The sequence below is a fragment of the Triturus cristatus genome, chromosome 1_2 (assembly GCF_964204655.1).
Source record: "Triturus cristatus chromosome 1_2, aTriCri1.1, whole genome shotgun sequence".
In the NCBI taxonomy this organism is placed as follows: domain Eukaryota; kingdom Metazoa; phylum Chordata; class Amphibia; order Caudata; family Salamandridae; genus Triturus; species Triturus cristatus.
The window spans coordinates 1,010,330,687-1,010,348,942 of NC_140580.1; the positions used below are offsets into that span (position 1 = coordinate 1,010,330,687).

The following is an 18,256-nucleotide window of genomic DNA, read 5'->3' on the forward strand; positions in this document are numbered from 1 at the left end:
TCCTTTCTTGGATTTCAGGAACATCAACCGCTTCCTCCGGAAAGAGAAGTTCAATATGTTGACGCTAGCTCAGGTCCTGTCTACCCTCGACCCTGGAGACTGGATGGTAGCATTCGACTTGCAGGATGATTATTTCCACATACCCGTCCTGCAGGCCCACCGGCATTACCTGTGGTTCACGGTGGGCCGCGAGCACTTTCAGTTTACCGTGCACCCCTTGGCATTACCAGCACCCCTCGGGTGTTCACGAAAGTGATGGCGGTGGTCGCAGCTCATCTGCGCAGATCAGGGGCTCCAGTTTTTCCCTATCTCGATGACTGGCTGTTGAAGGCGTACGCGCTCCAGGTTGTTGTCTCCCACCTCCAGACTATGGCAGACCTCCTGCATTTGCTGGGGTTCTTTATCAACATGCCGAAGTCACACCTGACTCCCTCTCAAAAGCTCCTCTTCATCAGAGCGGTTCAGGACACAACGCAGTTTCGGTCTTATCCTCCGGAACAGTGAGTCCGGGATATTCAGGCTACGATTCCGATCTTTCAACCTCTATCCCGGGTTTCGGTCAGAATGACCCTGAGGCTGTGGCCCTCCTGGCCTCCTGCTTCCTGCTGGTAGATCATGCCAGGTGGCATATGCAGGCTCTACAGCGGGACATGAAGTTTCAGTGGGCACAGCATCAGGCGAATCTGTCCGATAGCGTCCAGCTCTCAGAGGGCACTGCATGTCAATTGCAGTGGTGGCTAACAAACCAGGATTGGGTTAGCGGCAGATCTCTCTCCCTTCCCCAAACAGAGTTCACAGTGGTGACAGATGCATCACTGCTGGGGTGGGGCGGCCACGTGGGAGAGGCAGAGATCAGAGGCCTCTGGTCTCCGGCGGAGTCCGGGCTTCACATCAACCTTCTGGAGCTTTGGGCGATCCGTCTTGCACTAATAGCATTCCTTCCCTCTGTCCGGGGAAGAGTGGTGCAGGTGTTCACTGCCAACATCACCGCCATGTGGTACTGCAACAGATGGGGCGGGGTGGGGTCGTGGACCCTATGTCAAGAGTCTCTCCGTCTCTGGACATGGCTGGAACATCAGGGCATTTCCCTGGTGGTTCAACAACTGGCAGGTTCCTCAAACGCCAGGGTGGACGAACTCAGCTGTATGTGCATGATAGATAACGAATGGTGTCTTCACTCTGAGGTGGCACAAGGTCTCTTTCAGCAGTGGGGAGAGCCTTGGTTAGATCTATTCACCACCGAAGAGAACGCGTAATGTCAGCAGTTCTGTGCGTTGGAATTTCCGAGGTGGCTGTGATAGTTTTACCCTTCGTTGTATGCGTCTGACCCCCGGAGGATACGGCCTCTCCCCTTTTATGAGTAACCAGGTGTCTCACGAGTCTAGTGATAACGTAAATTTATTTGTTTAACTACACAATTCTGACAGCTTTTGGGCCCCAAAGCACACAAAGTTCACCACATGGGCTGTTTAAGGAAATTGTCCCACATCCAAGGGTCGGCGCCGTCTTCCAGCTTTTACTCTTCCCCGAAACTGCCCGGGCCGGTGCTTCCCAAAAAGGCCAACCGGAAAAACAAAAGACATAGGATGCTTATGTCACAAGTGTTCTACTGAAGCTATAGCTCTAGAGGGTGCTCCCTTCACCAATCTTCCTAGGTCACCAGGGTGAGTGTAAGATATTCAGGACGGGTATAAGAGAAAAGAGGAGGGGGTGGTGCAAAAAGGTACTTTCAAGGCGTGAGGGTTTTCTTACTGTTCCACAAACCCAAGAAACTCTTTCCCTCCAACCTCTTCCTCCACCCTTCCCTCCACGTCACTTGCCTGGGGCTACGGCCCCCTGGGACCGTAGCGATGGGTGTCTCGATGTCCTCCTGCCTCTGGGAGTTACCGGATACTGGAGGGGAATGGGTCGAGTGCCTCTCCTTCGGTACCGCTGGGCCGTCCTCCTCGAGTCCCACATCCACGTTCGGCGTTCCGCCAGTCTCTCCTCCTGCGTTCGGCTCCCTGTTCCGTTCCTGTTCTCCTTCTTCCTCCGCTTTCTCCTTCCCCGCGTCCTTGCCACCGGCGCGCTCCTTTTCTTCCCAGCCTGCTCCTCCCCTTCTCCCGGAAGTTTCACTCCTTTCCGTTGAATCGCCGGAAGCTACACCGCTCCCCGCTGAATCGACGGGCGTCCCGTTGGGCGCCATCTTGAAGTTCCCGGCGTCCGACTCCTCCTTATCACATTGCCTCTCTTCTTGGGATGGACGATCGGGCCATTCCAATATAGGGAACCTGGATAGGTAGTCCACGTTGTTTTGTAATTTCCCAGGCATATGAAGAGTCTGAAAAGAGAAGGGCTGCAATGCTAAGAACCACCGTAATATTTTAGCATTGGTATCCTTATTGTTGGCTAACCAAGTTAAGGGTGCATGATCTGTTACTAGAAAGAATGTACGTCCTAACAAGTAATATTGTAGAGCTTCCATAGCCCATTTTATTGCAAGGCATTCTTTTTCCATGGTGGCATATCTAGTCTCTCTCGGGAATAGTTTCCGACTCAGGTACAATACTGGTTTAAGTAGACCATGCGAGTCTGGTTGGGACAACACTGCTCCTAGTCCCCTATCTGAGGCGTCGGTTTGCAGCACAAACGACTTTTTATAGTCTGGGCACGTCAGTATTGGAGCATTGCATAGTACAGTTTTTAAGGCCTTAAAACTCTTCTCCTGAACCGGACCCCAGTCCATCTTAGCTCTCGAGGATTTGTGTCGTAATAAGTCTGTTAGAGGACTGGCTACGTCTGACAATTGAGGAATTAATCTCCTATAATACCCCACTAATCCTAGGAAGGCTCTTACTTCCCTTCTAGTGGTGGGTCTAGGAATGTTTTGTATCGCCTCTAACTTGTTGACTTGTGGCTTAAGAGTACCTTCACTGATTGTATACCCCAAGTAGTTTATTTGGTGGGTTCCTAACGTGGTTTTCTTTGGGTTCAAAGTCAAACCGGCCTGAGTCAGGGTGTCAAACAGGCTTTTCAGATGTTCCATGTGTGTTTCCCAGTCAGGGCTATATACCACGATATCATCCAAATAAGCCACTGCATACTTTTGGTGAACTCTTAATAGAATGTCCATGAGCCTTTGAAACGTGGCGGGTGCGCCATGGAGTCCGAATGGCATGACTTTGAAGTGATATAGCCCTGAGGGTGTTGAAAACGCTGTTTTTTCTTGAGCTGAAGGAGTTAAAGGGATTTGCCAGTACCCTTTCGTTAAGTCAATGGTGGACATGACTCGAGCGTCTCCTAACCTTTCTATTAGCTCGTCCACTCGGGGCATAGGGTAATTATCAAATTTGGAGTGTGCGTTCACCTTTCGAAAGTCTATGCAAAAACGAATACTCCCATCTGGTTTAGGTACTAACACGATGGGAGACCGCCAATTGCTCTTGGATGGTTCAATTATCCCTGCCTGAAGCATTTTTTCTATTTCTTGTTCTACTGCCTCTCTTCTGGCCTCAGGAATTCGGTAGGGTTTGACATTGACTACTGTGCCGGGTTGAGTGATGATATCATGTGCAACCAAAGATGTTCGCCCAGGAGTGCCTGAACTGAGTGTAGGGTATTGATTCACTAAGTGTTCTAGTTGCTGTTTTTGCTCTAGAGTCAGGTTAGGTCCCATTTCTGGTTGTTCTCTTTCTTTTCTAGTCTCAAACTCCTCAGTTAAGTCTAACGTTTTGTGCAAGGTGACGTGATTAACTGCTTGTATCGCCTTTGGATCTGGGTGGTCTGTTTCTGGTTCTACCCATTTCTTAAGTAAATTAATGTGGTATGTTTGCCCCTCGCTCTTACTGTGAGGTACGCTTACTCTATAAGAGACCGGAGTTATTTTTTTAGTCACCGTATAGGGTCCTTGCCAGGTGGCCAGCAGTTTCTTGTCAGATGAAGGAAGTAATATTAAGACCTTATCTCCCACTTTTAATTCTCTCATTTGGCTTGTCCTGTCATACTGGTTTTTCTGCGTGGTTTGTGCTTTTTCCATATTCTTGTGCACATTGTCCCAAAGGGTGGCCAACGTCTCTTTTAGGGTCTGTATGTACCCCAGGAGGGGTTTTCCCTCATCCTCCTCCTCTGTCCACTGTTCGGCTGCCATGTCCAACAGAGTGCGAGGTTTCCTTCCAAACAGAAGTTCAAACGGCGAAAACCCCGTAGACTTCTGCTCATGAGTGCGAATCGCAAACATCACCAACGGCAATTTACGATCCCAATCTTTTCCTGTCTCTCCTATCAGTTTCCTCAGGATCGTTTTAATGGTTTTATTGTATCCCTCCACCAAACCGTCTGTCTGGGGGTGATACACTGCTGTCCGTATTTGCTGCACTCCTAACAGTTTACAAATGTCCTTCATGAGCTTAGCCATGAAAGGAGTACCTTGGTCGGTCAGTACATCTGAAGGAAAACCCACTCTAGAAAAGAAAGATATCATTGCTTGAGCAATAGTCAATGTGGTCATACTAGAAAGCGGTATCGCTTCCGGGTATCTTGTGGCATAGTCTACCAACACTAGTATATATTGGTGTCCTCTAGCCGAGGGAAGTAAGGGCCCCACAAGATCCATCCGTACCCGCCGAAACGGGACATCAATAATAGGCAGGGGGCATAGCGGCACCTTTTTATCTTTAGATGGATTGATCACCTGGCATCTGGGACAGGATGCACAAAACCTGGCGGTCTCTCTATACACCCCTGGCCAATAAAATTTGTCTAATAGTTACGACAAGGTTAATTCCTGTCCATAGTGCCCTCCACCCGCTTGGCTGTGAGCTAACTGTAAGGCTTGCTCTCTGAAAGCCATGGGTATCAGCAATTGTTCCACCTTCCCACTCTGTCCCTCACAGGCTCTGTATAACAGCCCATTTTTGATAAAAAAAATGAGGTCCTACCTTCTCTGTATCAATCTCCTGTACTTGATTCCAAGCATTTGTCAGGGTGCTGTCATCTTTTTGCGCTGCACGAAAACTCCGGGCTGGAGTATTCCCATGTTCTGGAGAAGAGAGTAGACATGAGGCAATATAGCTACATGCATGGGTGAATCTTTCTTTATCTTTTCTTTTCTCATTTTTGGACTTCCTTTCTCTTTCTCTTGGGCTCGCTATAGTCTCACTTGAAAATGGAGCTTCTTGTAACCACCCCTCCTCACCATCTCGTTTAGACGCCTCCACCAAGTATTCATGGAAGTCTGGTAAGTCTGTCCCTAACAATATGCTTTCTGGCAGAGTTGGAACCACTCCTACTCTCCGTACTTGAGGATACCCATCTATCTCGAGTAATACTTCAGCTAGAGGATACTCCTTTACATCTCCATGTACACACGATACTAGAACCGTCTCTCCTTCACAAATAGCTTTTAGCGGGACAAGCTCCTGTGCTACCACAGTATGGTGACACCCGGTATCTAGTAGAGCCTCCATTGGTCTACCATTGAGTCTAATCATTTTTTTGTATCTTTTCCTACAGACACCAGTTACCAACACTCTGCCTCGAGACCAGCCCACCTCCATGGGTTCAGCACCGTCATGGTTTAACGGACAATTATGTGATATGTGCCCCCACTCAGCACACCTAAAACACTGGGGTCCCATCTGAGTCGGTGTAATAGCCCTTGTGAATGGTTTAGGAGGTGGCCTAGGGGATGAACCAAGTCTTTTGTCCCCACTGTCACTGGACAATTTTGGTGTGGTTTTAGGGAATATGATAGGGGCTCTTCCTGTTGGGGCTTTGAAATCTGGAGATCTATGGTAGGCACACGCTAACTCAATGGCAGACTGTGTAGTGAGACCGGGATGCTGTTTTAACCAGGCCTTGGTGTTGGGAGGTAAGGCTTCCAGATATTGTTCTAAGAAAATCCGTTCCGTGACTTCTTCCATCGTAGAGGAAACAGGCTGAAGCCACCGGTTCCCCAAGTCTCGCACCCTATAGAATAACGCTCTGGGGTTGTCTTCTGCCGCCCATTTTTCCTTTCGGAAGCGTGCTCTATAATATTCATGGTCACACCCTAATCTTTCTAGTATGGCTTTCTTGATATCGGGATACGAAGTTACCCCGGCTGGATTGGCGGCTTGCTAGGCTGCCTGTAGTTCCCCGGACAATAACGGCGCTATATACTGTCCCCATCTCTCAGGAGGCCATGTAGCAGTAGTAGCAACCCTCTCAAAGTTCGTAAAGAAGAAGTCTGGATCGTCCCCTTCCTGAAACTTTTGCAAAACACTGCCAGGGATATTAGGATGCACTCTGGTACTAGAAATGGCGTCTGTGAGTCGCAGAATGGCCGTATCCTGTACTTTCTGGTTGTTGGTCAGAAGAACTGCCTGTTCCTTCATGGCCGCATGAAAGGCTTCTCTTACTTTTTGAGCAGTTTGGTTCTGTTGTTCCAGAACCAATTGCAAATGTCTCTGGCCTTCAGCCAATTGGGTTATTATGTCCTGGACGGTTACAGGTTGCGTCATCTTATTTCAGATGTACAATCCCACTTCTGACACCACTGTGATAGTTTTACCCTTCGTTGTATGCGTCTGACCCCCGGAGGATACGGCCTCTCCCCTTTTATGAGTAACCAGGTGTCTCACCAGTCTAGTGATAACGTAAATTTATTTGTTTAACTACACAATTCTGACAGCTTTTGGGCCCCAAAGCACACAAAGTTCACCACATGGGCTGTTTAAGGAAATTGGCCCACATCCAAGGGTCGGCGCCGTCTTCCAGCTTTTACTCTTCCCCGAAACTGCCCGGGCCGGTGCTTCCCAAAAAGGCCAACCGGAAAAACAAAAGAGACATAGGATGCTTATGTCACAAGTGTTCTACTGAAGCTATAGCTCTAGAGGGTGCTCCCTTCACCAATCTTCCTAGGTCACCAGGGTGAGTGTAAGATATTCAGGACGGGTATAAGAGAAAAGAGGAGGGGGTGGTGCAAAAAGGTACTTTCAAGGCGTGAGGGTTTTCTAACTGTTCCACAAACCCAAGAAACCCTTTCCCTCCAACCTCTTCCTCCACCCTTCCCTCCACGTCACTTGCCTGGGGCTACGGCCCCCTGGGACCGTAGCGATGGGTGTCTCGATGTCCTCCTGCCTCTGGGAGTCACCGGATACTGGAGGGGAATGGGTCGAGTGCCTCTCCTTCGGTACCGCTGGGCCGTCCTCCTCGAGTCCCACATCCACGTTCGGCGTTCCGCCAGTCTCTCCTCCTGCGTTCGGCTCCCTGTTCCTCTCCTGTTCTCCTTCTTCCTCCGCTTTCTCCTTCCCCGCGTCCTTGCCACCGGCGCGCTCCTTTTCTTCCCAGCCTGCTCCTCCCCTTCTCCCGGAAGTTTCACTCCTTTCCGTTGAATCGCCGGGAGCTACACCGCTCCCCGCTGAATCGACGGGCGTCCCGTTGGGCGCCATCTTGAAGTTCCCGGCGTCCGACTCCTCCTTATCACAGTGGCACTCGCTAGGCGATGCTTTTCGTAGCGAGTGGAGTTGCGGTCTGCTATACGCCTTTCCACCTATACCACTTCTGCCCAGAGTGCTGAAGAAGATCAAGCGCAATCGGGCTCAAGTCATTCTTGTGGCTTCGGATTGGGCACGAAGAGTCTGGTATCCCGAGCTGTTACACATGGCCATCGATCCTCCGATCGGACTGCCTCTTCAGAGGATCTTCTGTCGCAGCAGCAGGGGACGGTCCTCCACCCGAACCTGTCCAACCTCCACCTCCTTGCAGGAGATTGAGCGGTGGCTGTTGACAGCATATGACAGTTTTTGACCTTCCTCCCGAAGTCTGTGAAGTTATCTTGGCAGCCAGGCGTCCCTCCACTAAGACAGTAAAGGGCAGGGTCCAATGGGTCCCTGCCCTGGGGTAGGTACAGCCCCTATCCTTCCACTCTCCTGTGGGAGGGGGGCAGTAGCCTAGTTCTGATTGGGCAGGGCGTCCCATCTTCAAGATGGCGAGAGCCCGGAGATGTGCTCCACCTCGCCTCCCCCACCTGAGGGGTGGGTTCGCAGAGGCTGGCACATCCCCTGTCCTTACTTGGGGTTTCCGGCCAGTCTTCCCACCAGAGTGGGGATCAGAACCGGTGGGGGCCAGTTGCTGAGTACAGCAAGTGGCCTGGAGAAGCTCACAAAGGCGGCATGCCTTTGAAGCTTCCCCCTGCCCATCCTGGGGGAGGAGACCTAGCACCTCGCCCAGGATGTGCATTGTTGCAGGCCCAGGAGAGCGGGGGCTCTCCACCCAGGGGTCCAGCAACATGTCTGCTGTGTGGCAGCCTAGGCAGCCTCTCAGACGAGACGTGGATTGTTGGTTAGGTTTCAGGGGGCTTCTCTAAGATGCCCTCTGTAGTGCTTTGTACATTAAATCCCACACTGGCATCAGTGCGGGTTTAAAGTGCTGAGAAGTTTGATACCAAACTTCTCAGTCTTCAGTGTTGCCATTATGGTGCTGTGGAGTTTGTGTTTGATGAGCTCTCAGCACCATATACTCTTAAATAGCAGCACTGCACTTAGTGCCCAGGAATGGACCTGGGTACTGTAGGGGCAGAGGGCTCATGCTCCTGTGCCCACACCACTGGCATAGGGCACCCAGCTAGAGGGGTGACTGATGTATGCCAGGGCAGTGTAGGTTGTGGGCATGGCACACAGGGATGTGTGCCATGTCGACTCTTTGTTTTGTCTTATACCCAGACACTCAGCCTGCAAGGGCAGTGTGTTTGTGTTAGGGTACAGGGCCTCTAAGGGTGGCACAATAAGTGCTGCAGCCCTTAGAGGCCTTCCCTGGTCACAAGGCCCTGGGTACCTAGGGTACCATTTACCAGGGGCTGACATGTGGCCAGGGTTTGCCAATTTGGGTTTTAGGTTTTAGGGAAGGAACATAGGTCATGGACACCTGATTGGCAGGAGTCCAGGGCACACTCAGTCAAAGTACATTCAGCAATTCAGCAAAAAGTGGGGGCATACCATGCTTCTCACAGGTGGTAAACCATTTGCAATGGGGAAGGGGTCCCCAAGGGACCCCTTGCACTTTGTGAATGTTTGTAAAATCCTTTTTTAAGATCAGACAGTGGTCTCACAGACCACTGCCTGCACTTAAAACATTAAAAGAATACTTTTCATTTTTCTGAATTGTTTTTTAAAAGGCAATCACGGACATGGTGGTCTGCTGACTCCAGCAGGCCACCATTCCCGTGATTTTAGTGATTCCTAGGGGGTTGCAAATTGCGACCTCCCTCATTAATTTTCATGAGGCAGGTCATTTGTGACCCCCTAGGAATCGCAGAAAGTGTTAAACACACTTTCATGCATTCCGTTTTGCGATTTCTTAATTGTGAATTGCAAGAATTCGCAATTCGGAAATCGCAAAATGGGGCCTTTAAACATCTGGCCCTATATCTCCAGAACCCTCAGGTGGATCTTTTTTTTTGCGGTGTCTAAATATCCATAAAAATACAGTTTATTTTTATAAATTGGTATCGGATTTCTTTGGTGTCTACTCAGTTTCTTCAATTGTTTTGGTGCTGTTTATATGCTTTACAACGGTTCCTTTGTGTAAGCTTTGCTGCTTAGAGCCACATCTACCAAGGGTTGAGTTGAAGGTTTGACAAATGAAGCCCAAGGGTCCAAAAGGGGTTGTCAAGTGTATTGCACAGTGTGGTCGCACAACCACACCATATAATACACCCCATTTCCTGACAGCCCCGAAAAAGGGAATTACATGCAGGACCTTGGTTTAACCAATCCTTTCTATTACCTTTAGTGCTGGTATTTTCCATATTCTCTTAGCAAGAGAAAAATAACAGTTGACTCACATGTGGTTTTTACCAGGTGGATTACATTATGGTACCATGTAAAAGTGGGCCTACTATTTTTGTACCTGGTAATTTTGTGGATGGGGACACCAGGGCACCAAGAATTACCCAAAGTGGTATCCCCCTGAGGCTAATTCACCTGCCATCTCGTAATGAGAAAAGCAAAAGGAACAAATCTGGTAATGAGAGCCCAGAAGTCTCAGAGAGACTTTAAAGGTAACCATATACATGTCTGTGTCTTGCAGGTTACTACTATGTTGATCCCAATCAGGGCAGCCCTCAGGACTCGTTGCTTGTCTTCTGCAACTTTACAGCAGGAGGGGAAACTTGCATCCACCCTACCCAAAACCAGGTAAAGTTATCAGAGAGTGTCTTTTTTTAATACAGTTCAGTGTGAATGCCCTATATATGCATTATGAGGCTGTTTGCAGGGTTCAGGGGCAGTCAGAAGCTTTCTGATGGATACATCTGGCAGTGGATTCCTCACCTTGTGAATATCCCCTACGCCAGCATTCCACTGAACTTTTTTCCCCCAGCTCTCTACGCCGACGTGGACGCCATACTACCTCGGCTCCGCTCGTGACTCTGTATGACGTCACCGGAGCCATAAGAGAGCCACGTCGGCGTGATGACGTCAGTTCCCTTTTTTCCACGCCGTCGACGCGTAACGGTTTTCCAGCACTCTCCTGCTACTTTGTAGTCTTGTAGTGGGTTACTGTTTCTGGTTAAGCTATGTCTTCGACAAGAAAGTCAGGTTTTAAACCTTGTAGGAAATGTGGGGGCCACATGTCCATGACTGACCCCCATGAGGATTGTTTGTGGTGTCTTTCTTCAGATCATGATGTGGAGGACTGCTCCAGCTGTAGAAAGATGAACCCTAAGGCCCTGAAGGAGAGGGAGGCAAAACTCTTCGTGGCCAAGGCGAAGAAGGAAAGAAGAGGTAGGAAAAAGGAGAAATCGAGGCCGGAGACGTCGACTTCACACTCTTCGAAGTCGAAGAAACATCATAAGAAGAGGAAGCAGAGCTCTCGGCGCTGATCGTCGAGGAGTAAGGCTTTGAGGTTGCCGTCGCCTCGGCGTCGAAGCAAGGAAGTTGTATCTCCATCTCCATCCCCTTCTCGAATGTCTCCAGAGAAGTCACCTTCGCCGAAGCGGACTCCGACGTGGTCCCTGGCGCAGTCACCGTTGCAGTCACCGGCGCCAGTGGAGTTTCCAGCTTCTGATGTCGACCCGGATCAGGAGGAAGAGCCTTCTCCAGTACCAGCTGAACCTGCCGCGCCAGTTGAGGACACTTCGGCTCTGGTTCCTGGTACTCCTCGACCGGATCCAGGGTCAAACCCATACCCGCAGTTCCCGATTCCGGGTGCGGATTCAACGTATTTCCTCAATGCGATGTATGGGATTTTTCAAAGGGCTGCCTTACCATCCGGCGCACCATCTGCCCCGTGGGTCCTATGGCATACACTTTGGGAGTGCCGCAGCATTATGCTCAGGCTCCCTTTATGCCCTTCTTGCCGATGGCTCCTTCGTGGCAGTTCCCGGCGCCGTCTGGTGATACATCCCGGCTTCTTCTGGATCGTTTGCCTTCTTCGGAGCCTCCCCCGACGCCGTTACTGACTCTTTCTTCTCCACGCCCGGCGCCGCCGACTCCTCCGGCGCTGCCGACTCCACGTTCGGTTCCGCCGACTCCGCGTACGGCGCCGCCGACGCCGGGTCCTCGGATCCGTTCTCGAAGAGAGGCCCAGAGGGTTTTGGAAGAGGAGCGTTATAGGGAGGAAGTGGAAGAAGGTGCGGTTGATGGATCTTCTGATGACTTTGAAGGCATTCAGGATGCTAGTGGCCTTGATACTACTCCGAAGTGGGAGCATTCTTCTGCTAGGTCTTCACCACCACAAGAATTGGCCGCTTATCATTCGGTCATCAAAAAGGCTGCAGAGTTGCTGGACTTGCAGTAACCCTCTGCTGAATATAAACCGAATCTTTTGACTGAAGTTCTGCATTCACCTTCGTCAATTGTAGAGCCCTTGTTACCTTTTAATGAGGCTATATTAGAGCCAGTGATGGACGTATGGCGCAAGCCTCTTTCTTCACCTGCAGTATCCAGACAAGTGGCAAGGAGATACAGGGTGGCTCCTGGGGATCCAAGCTTTCTTTCTTCTCACCCTTCTCCAGAGAGCCTTGTGGTGCAAGCTTCATGTTCGAAGCAATCATCAGGCGCCAGACAGCCAAAAAGGTCTTTTTGTCAGGAAGCATGGCTCTTAAATCGACCAATGCCACTTGTTTATTGGGGCGCTATATTCATGCACTGATGGACTCTATGAAGTTATTAGCCCCTAAGCTGCCAGAAGAAGAGAAGGCCTCTTTTATGGAGGTTGTCTCGGACACTCAAGCTGCTGCAAGACAGGTTATTCAGTCAGGTCTAGACACAGCTGATTCTGTGGCTAGAATTATGGGGTCTTCGATAGCCACTAGGAGGCAAGCTTAGCTTCGTTCTTCCGGCTTTTCTGCGGATGTTCAGGCCACGTTAATTGACTTGCCTTTTGATGGAGAGAAACTGTTTGGGGAGAAAGCCGATTCCGCCTTGCAAAGGTTTAAAGATAGCAGGGTTACTGCGAAGTCTTTAGGTTTCCAGACTCCTGCTAAGGGTTTTGGTTTCAGAAAATTTTGAGGATTTGGGAGGTCCTCACTTCGTACCTTCCGGCAACCTCAGCAGCAGCAACAACAGCAGCAGCAGCAGAATCCCCTCTATAGGTCATATAGAGGAAGGCAAAGGGGACGGAGAGGTTCTGGCCGCGACCCATCTTCATCTTCTGCCTCCTCTGCTCCCAATGAAGCTTCAGGGAAGCAGCCCTAGATCCCCCATCCTAGATCATATGAGACCTGTTGAGGGTCGGGTGTCCCACTTTCTGCGAGGTTGGAAATCGGTCACGACGGACCTTTGGGTTTTGAACCTCGTGGAGAATGGGTACGTCCTTCCCTTTTGGGATTTTCCTCCCCCTTACCCTCCTTGCCAAGGTTTTTGTTCTGAAGACCGTCTGCTTCTTCTGCAGAAGGAGGTTCTTGCATTGCTTCAGAAAGGTGCGATAGAGGTGGTTCAAGAGCAAGAAAGGGGTCAGGGATGCTACTCCCGGTATTTCCTGATTCCCAAAAAGGACGGCAGATTGCGTCCAATCCTGGACCTCAGAGTCTTGAATTTTTACCTGAAACAGGAGAAATTCAAGATGCCGACCCTTGCACAGGTTCTTCAAGCGTTGCAGCAAGGAGACTGGATGGTGTCGATCGACTTGCAGGATGCGTATTTCCACATCCCAATCCTGAAGTCGCACAGGAAGTATCTCTGTTTTACGGTTGGGTCGCAACACTACCAGTTTGCGGTCCTTCCGTTTGGTCTTACTACCGCACCTCGAGTCTTCACGAAGGTGATGACAGTGGTGGCTGCTCATCTCAGGAGGTCGGGGATTCCGGTGCTTCCCTACCTGGATGACTGGCTTCTGAAAGCAGAGTCCCCAGAGATGGAGCAACATCATCTGCAGGTAACATCTCAGCTGTTATTCGACTTGGGTTTTTCGATCAATGTGCCCAAATCGCACCTGGTACCCTCTCAACGCAACCTGTTCATAGGGGCGGTACTGGACACTACTGTGTGTCGAGCATTTCCTCCTCCTCAAAGAATTCTCGACATTCAGGAAATGGTCCCTTTATTCCACAATGGAGCGGTTGTTCCAGTTCTGAAGGTCCTTCGCCTGCTCGGTCTGTTCGCCTCCTGCATTCTGTTGGTCAACCATGCACGCTGGCACATGAGGGCGCTCCAGTGGTGCCCCCGCAGGCAGTGGTATCAGCACAACGGAGATCTCAGGGAGTCGATCAGGATCTCCAGAGAAGCTGCAGCGGATTTGTCTTGGTGGAGCGTGGAGGGCAATCTGTATTAAGGAAAGCTCTTCCATCTACCTCCATCGGTGGCCACGGTGATAACGGATGCCTCCACCCTGGGGTGGGGTGCTCATCTGGGGGATTTGGAGATCAAGGGTCTTTGGTCCCCGGAGGAAAGGTTGCTTCACATCAACCTTCTGGAATTACGGGCAGTACGTTTGGCGGTCAAGGCTTTTCTCCCTTCCCTTCGCGGTCAGTCGGTTCAAGTTCTGACGGACAACACTACCGCGATGTGGTATGTCAACAAGCAGGGAGGAGTAGGGTCGTACCGTCTCTGCAGAGAGGCGTTATGGTTCTGACCCTGGGCTCAGGATCATCGGATTTGCTTGATGGCGAATCATCTGGCCGGGGTGCTGAACATACGTGCGGGCAGTCTCAGTCGGCAGTTCTCCGCCGACCACGAGTGGAAGCTTCATCCGGAGGTGGTTCGTCACATCTTTCGGACGTGGGGGACTCCTCGGATAGACCTATTTGCCACCCGCGAGAATGCACTTTGGGCCTGCGGTCTTTGAACACCGCCTGTCTCTTGGACCGTTATTCCCACTCTCTGTGGGATACGGTGGAGGACGTGCTGCCCCTGTGCCCGGAGGAGGCCCGGGCACTGCTTTCCTCTGCTCTGGCCGATGGGAGGGATGCAGCGCGCCATGCCATCCGATGTGGACTCGACACTACGGACTCGCTGGGTAGGGCAATTTCTACCACGGTCGCGCTTCGACGTCACGCCTGGCTGCGGTCCACGTCCTTTTCAGGGGATGTCCAGAGCACTCTCATGGACATGCCTTTTGATGGCGCTCGCCTTTTTGGTGAGAAAGCGGACAGTGCGCTGGCTCGCGCTCGAGAGGCCCAAGGACTACGGCCAACTTCCGCTTTTCGCTCCTTTTGTGGCCAAGGAAGGGGCACCTCCTCACGTCCGCCTAGCCACCGGCCGCAGAACCAGCCTGCACGCGGTCGCGGACGTGGTTTCCGCCGAGGCGGTACTGGAGGACAACGCGGTCAGTCCACATCCACCCCGGCAGCATCCGCCTCAAAGCCTTCCTAGTCCGAGCTTTCAGGCCCATTCCTCGCCAGTGGGGGGCCGGGTTCGCCATCACCTGCTCCACTGGCGTACCATCACTTCGGACAGGTGGGTGCTGCAAATTGTCCGAAGGGGCTACTCCCTCCCCTTCGAGACGACCCCTCCAGCCATGCCACCACAGCACCACCGTATCTCGGAGGATCATTTGAATCTTCTGCGAGAGGAAGTTTCGGCCCTCTTGGCCAAAGAGGCCGTCGAGCGCGTTCCGAGCCCAGAAGTAGGTCGTGGTTGTTATTCCCACTACTTTCTGGTTCCCAAGAAGGGCAAAGGGGGCCTACGCCCTATCTTGGACCTCCGGAACGTCAATGCCTTCCTCCGGAAGGAACGGTTCAAAATGTTGACTTTGGCTCAGGTTCTAGCTGCCCTAGACCCTGGAGACTGGATGGTAGCGTTGGACTTGCAGGACGCATATTTCCACATCCCCGTCCTGCCGGCCCACCGGCGTTACCTGCGGTTCACGGTGGGTCAGGAGCACTTTCAGTTCACCGTGCTCCCCTTCGGCCTTACCAGTGCCCCTCGGGTGTTCACGGAAGTGATGGCGGTGGTCGCAGCTCATCTGCGCAGATCAGGGGTTCCAGTCTTCCCCTATCTTGACGACTGGTTGTTGAAGGCGGGCTCGCCCCAGGCAGTCGTCTCCCACCTCCAGACTACGGCGGATCTCCTGCATTTGCTGGGGTTTTCCATCAACGTGCCGAAGTCACACCTGAGCCCCTCTCAGAAGCTCCTCTTCATCGGAGCGGTTCTCGATTCGGCGCAGTTCCGGGTTCATCTGCCAGAACAGCGGGTCCGGGATATACAGGCCCTGATTCCCATCTTTCGGCCTCTATCCTGGGTTTCGGTCAGGCTAGTGTTGCGGCTTCTGGGGCTGATAGCCTCCTGCATCCTACTAGTGCATCACGCCAGGCGGCGCATGCGGGCTCTGCAGTGGGACCTGAAATTTCAGTGGGCCCAGCATCACGGCAACCTGTCCGACCATGTCTTGATCTCGGAGGGCACTGCACAGCAGTTGCAGAGGTGGCTCACGGACCGCGATTGGGTCACGGGCAAGAGCCTCTCCCTACCCCTACCGGAGCATGTCGTAGTGACGGATGCGTCCCTCCTGGGATGGGGTGGCCATATGGGAGAGACAGAGATCAGAGGCCTCTGGTCTCCGGCGGAGTCTCGCCTCCACATCAACTTGTTGGAGCTGAGAGCGATCCGACTTGCACTGAAAGCCTTCCTTCCCTCTGTCCGGGGAAGTGTCGTGCAGGTGTTCACGGACAACACCACCGCCATGTGGTATTGCAACAAACAGGGCGGGGTGGGGTCGTGGACCCTTTGTCAGGAGGCTCTGCACCTCTGGACATGGCTGGAACACCAGGGCATCACCCTGGTGGTTCAACATCTGGCGGGCTCTCTGAACGCCAGAGCAGACGAACTCAGCCGCCGGTGCATGATGGATCACGAATGGCGTCTGAACTCCGAAGTGGCGCAAGGTCTCTTTCAGCAGTGGAGAGAGCCTTGGTTAGATCTATTCGCCACCGACGAGAACGCGCAATGTCAGCAGTTCTGCGCGTTGGAATTTCCAAGGTGGCACTCGCTCGGCGACGCTTTTCGTCGCGAGTGGAGTTGCGGTCTGTTGTACGCCTTTCCGCCTATACCACTTCTGCCCAGAGTGCTGAAGAAGATCAGGCGCGACCGGGCCCAAGTCATCTTGGTGGCTCCGGATTGGGCACGAAGGTACTGGTATCCCGAGCTACTCAGTATGTTGACCGATCCTCCGATACGTCTGCCCCTTCGGGAGGATCTTCTGTGGCAGCAGCAGGGGACGGTCCTCCACCCGAACCTGTCCAGCCTCCACCTCCATGCGTGGAGATTGAGCGGCGGCAGTTGATGCCATTTGACTTGCCTCCTGAAGTCTGTGATATCATTCTGGCAGCCAGGCGTCCCTCCACAAAGACGGTATATGCCTGCCGGTGGAACAAATTTGTGGCATGGTGCACAGCAAAGGCTGTGGATCCCTTTTCCGCCCCTCTTTCTGAGGTTCTCCTCTTTCTTCTTTCTTTGGCCCAGCAGGGCTCTGCCCTGGGCACCTTGAAAGGTTATCTTGCTGCCATCTCTGCCTTCTTACGGCTTCCTGATCAGCCCTCTCTTTTCAAGTCCCCTGTAGTGTCACGCTTTCTTAAAGGCATTACTCACACGTTCCCTCCTGTCCCTTTCGTAATGCCTCAGTGGGACTTGAATTTTGTCCTGACATTTCTGATGTGCGCTCGCTTTGAGCCTCTTCACAATTGTCCTCTTCGTCTTCTGACTCTTAAGACTGCTTTCCTGGTAGCCATCACGTCGGCTAGACGGGTGAGTGAGCTCCAGGCTCTATCGACAAAGCCTCCTTTTCTATCTGTTCATCCGGACAAGGTTGTCCTTCGGCCTCGTCCTTCCTTTCTACCGAAAGTGGTGACCCCTTTCATCTAGGGCAATCTGTCACCTTGCCCACCTTCTTTCCGCCTTCGCATCCTTCCAAAGAGGAAGAGCGGCTCCACCGTCTGGACCCAAAACGTGCGCTCTCCTTTTATTTGGACCGCACAAAACAGTTCCGAGTGGACGACCAGCTTTTCGTTGGCTACGTGGGTGCAAAGAAGGGAAAAGCTGTGCACAAACGGACCATCTCCCGGTGGGTCGTTTTGTGTATAAAAATCTGTTATTCCTTGGCAAAAAAGGATCCTCCTGTTGGGCTGCGAGCCCATTCTACTTGGGCCACGGCGGCTACTACTGCTTTGGGACGGGGTGTCCCTTTGCAGGACATCTGTCAGGCGGCGACGTGGGCTCCGCTGCACACGTTTGCCAGGCACTATTGCCTAGACAGCCAAGTCCGGAGGGAAGGCTTCTTTGGCCGTTCTGTCCTCCAGGACTTTCTGGTGTGATCTTGGTTCGCAGACCCACCACCGGGGTTGGTATTGCTTGGGTATCTATTCTAAGGTGAGGAATCTAACTAACGTGTTTCTTTCAGATGAACAAGTTACTTACCTTCGGTAACGATGTATCTGTAAGAAACATTAGTTAGTTAGATTCCTCACCGACCCACCCATCCTCCCCGTTCTGCGAACTGACATCTAGGGTTAAGGCAATCCTTTCAGGGCCCTAGATTTTTTGGCACCAGTGTCGGTCTCTTGCATGGCTCTGCGTTCCTGGCGCGGAAAGCTATGTACAAGAACTGACGTCAGTGAGCGAGGGCGGCGTCTAAGTACTCCGACGTCATTCCGGCGCACGACGCCAACGACGGACGCTGAGCCGCAGACGACGCCTAGCGACGCGCAAGGGGTATTGCTACAAAAATCTTCCGGATCCAGTCTGACGCCTGGGGATATTCTAAGGTGAGGAATCTAAATAACTAATGTTTCTTACAGATACATCGTTACCGAAGGTAAGTAACTTGTTCTTCTGGGTGGATGACCAACTCTTTGTTGGCTACG

The 18,256-nt window shown here is 51.9% G+C and overlaps 1 protein-coding gene across 3 annotated transcripts in view; it reads left to right on the forward strand.

Moving 5' to 3' along the window:
- The window catches only part of LOC146868589 (uncharacterized), a 1,503,661-nt gene that overhangs the window by 1,419,075 nt on the left and 66,330 nt on the right, over positions 1–18,256 (forward strand). For all 3 annotated transcript variants that reach the window (XM_085611695.1, XM_085611716.1, XM_085611727.1), the window contains one exon: positions 10,048–10,154. In XM_085611695.1, the coding sequence (XP_085467821.1) occupies positions 10,048–10,154 (107 nt within the window). The remainder of the gene's footprint in view (positions 1–10,047; positions 10,155–18,256) is intronic.